Genomic DNA, 2,742 nt, shown 5'->3' with positions numbered 1-2,742 from the left:
AATTAGAAATAATAAAAATTCAGAATTAAAAAAGAAATATTAAAAGATAAGTCTAGAGTCCATATAGGAATATATATATATATATATATATAATTTACAAATAACTAAAATTTGATATTAAAAATAATTAATAACTAACACGTATATAAAATACAATATGAATATTACACATTAGTAGTTTCGTAAAGTTATTGCAAAATTTAAAATTACGTTGTCATTGTAATATATTTTAATAATATAATGAGAAAACATATATACTATTATATGAGAGAAAATATAATGATGCTAGCCGCGCAATCTGCGCGGGCCACCATACTAGTTTTTATAATATATCAATCCGAGTCCTTCATCATTTCTCCATTATCTAACATATATCCAGCAGCAAAGCGTTGGGCATCTCTAAACCCGAGTTTACTTTAACACACCTATAATATATAGACGTGTATATATATATAAGCTCTCACAATCCAGCCTCCTACCTAGTGGCTGGCCCAGAAGTCGATCGATCGATCGTGACGGCGACGGCGCGAGCCACGACCATGGCCAGGACGATGACGATGAGGGTTTCTTCGCTCCTTGTCGCCGTGGTCCTCCTCGCCGCGCTCTCGTTCCAGGCGTGCAGCGGCCATGGCGGCATCAACGACGGCGACGGGCAGGTCGACGCCCCGGCAACGCCTGCGTCGTCGTCCGGCGTGCGGTCCAAGGGGCTGATCGCCGTGAAGGTGTGGTGCCTGGTGATCCTGCTGGTGTTCACCTTCGCCGGCGGCGTCTCCCCCTACTTCTACCGGTGGAACGAGAGCTTCCTCCTCCTCGGCACCCAGTTCGCCGCCGGCGTCTTCCTCGGCACCGCGCTGATGCACTTCCTCGCCGACTCCACCTCCACCTTCAAGGGCCTCACTACCAACCAGTACCCGTTCTCCTTCATGCTCACCTGCGTCGGCTTCCTGCTCACCATGCTCAGCGACCTCGTCATCGCCGCCGTCGCGCGGAGGAGCGCCGCCGCCGGCGTTAGCGACAACCAGGTCAGTGAGCAGCAGCAGCGGCAGCAAGCCGAGGGGGCGGTGATGAGCCGCAAGGAGGAGGAGGCGGCGGCGGTGGCGCACCCGGCGATGCTGGTGAGGACATCGTCGTTCGAGGACGCCGTGCTGCTCATCGTCGCGCTCTGTTTCCACTCCGTCTTTGAAGGGATCGCCATTGGTGTCTCAGGTCAGGACAAAGCTTGTTGCAATCTGATTCATTTAAATTCAGTTCTTTTAACTAATTAAATTCAGTTTGACTGATTTTTTTTTTGCTCCAAGTCTCTGGGACAAAATTCTGTCAGTGTGCAATTAATGTTCATTGCTAGCTGACTCATTTTTAGGCCAATTGTTATGCTAAAACCTAGAGTTGTTTGTTCTGTCTCCAGATATTTCGATCTCTTTGATTTGGCTAATTGATCATCTCATCTCACTAGTTACTTGAATTATTTGTCCTCTTGCTTAATCATTTTTACAGCTGATAAGTTACAAATTTTCAAGGCATTAATTAATTTCAATACAATATTAGCCTGTTGTTTTAGCATGATCAAAATTACGGGATACATTATACATAGACAGATGATGTAACGATTAATTGCTAGCTAGCTAGTAAAACTGCATGTGCTATATAATTTGAACGATGATATGGTTTCTTGAAAATCTTGAGTGATTACTGGAAGAAAAGGAACAAAAATTGGAATGTATATATGGATGAAATAATTGGACTCTCTGATGTCAATATGAGATGAATTGCAGCGAGCAAGAGCGAGGCGTGGAGGAACCTGTGGACGATCGGGCTGCACAAGATATTCGCGGCGGTGGCGATGGGAATCGCGCTGCTCCGGATGATCCCCAAGCGCCCCTTCCTCATGACCGTCGTCTACTCCCTCGCCTTCGCCGTCTCCAGCCCCGTCGGCGTCGGCATCGGCATCGCCATCGACGCCACCTCCCAGGGCCGCGCCGCCGACTGGACCTACGCCATCTCCATGGGCCTCGCCACCGGCGTCTTCATCTACGTCGCCATCAACCACCTCATCGCCAAGGGCTACCGCCCCCACCACCCCACCGCCGCCGACAAGCCGCTCTTCAAGTTCCTCGCCGTCCTCCTCGGCGTCGCCGTCATGGCTGTCGTCATGATCTGGGACTGATCCATCCATCCTAGTATTACACTGCTTCATTTCTTCAATTCCTGCGCCCATGTATGTATGCTTAATTTGGCTTGTTTAATTAACTGTATGTACACATGCTGCATGCATGTTCGATTTCTATCACCCCATTCATTAATCGTGGCCGAAACAGTTCATGTCCACTAATGATTGCTGTATCTATCTACATATATCAAACCGTGAATAAAAGTTGTTATAAAACGTACTGTTGGTTTCGTTGGATCATTTTTTCTGATGATGAAAAATATCGCATGAATTTGAGTGCGCAGAGACCAACAAAGAAAGGAATAAGATCACTTTGACTCCCTCAACTGACCACCGAATCTAAATCGTATCCTTCAACCGCAATAACAGAAATCTTACCCCCAACTTACAAAACCGGTACAATTTGACTCTCTTGGTGGTTTTGGAAAGTGGTTTTGCTGATATGGCGCACACGTGGCAGTATTGACTTGGTCTTTGTCCCACGTGGCATTGACGTGGCGCTTATGTAGCATTAAAATTTAAAAATATAAGCAGGGTCCATTTGTCATTCACACAAAAATAATTGTAGGCCCCAC

General features: G+C 46.5%; 1 protein-coding gene across 1 annotated transcript; it reads left to right on the top strand.

Moving 5' to 3' along the window:
- Nucleotides 1-486: 486 nt before the first annotated feature.
- Nucleotides 487-2,383, top strand: LOC4326394 (zinc transporter 1-like). The gene is made up of 2 exons (NM_001397949.1): nt 487-1,206; nt 1,773-2,383. The coding sequence occupies exons 1-2, from the start codon at nt 540-542 to the stop codon at nt 2,162-2,164; spliced, it is 1,059 nt and encodes a 352-aa protein (NP_001384878.1). The 5' UTR covers nt 487-539; the 3' UTR covers nt 2,165-2,383.
- Nucleotides 2,384-2,742: the final 359 nt, after the last annotated feature.

The sequence above is a fragment of the Oryza sativa genome, chromosome 1, assembly GCF_034140825.1.
Source record: "Oryza sativa Japonica Group chromosome 1, ASM3414082v1".
Lineage (NCBI taxonomy): Eukaryota > Viridiplantae > Streptophyta > Magnoliopsida > Poales > Poaceae > Oryza > Oryza sativa.
This window is presented reverse-complemented; position numbering and strand designations above follow the sequence as displayed.

What these genes read in the sequence shown, in the direction of transcription:
- LOC4326394 (NM_001397949.1), top strand. Translation starts at nt 540, where the DNA reads ATGGCCAGGACGATGACGATGAGGGTTTCTTCGCTCCTTGTCGCCGTG. An exon ending in GATCGCCATTGGTGTCTCAG is followed by an intron (nt 1,207 to 1,772) that starts GTCAGGACAAAG and finishes GATGAATTGCAG; the next exon opens with CGAGCAAGAGCGAGGCGTGG.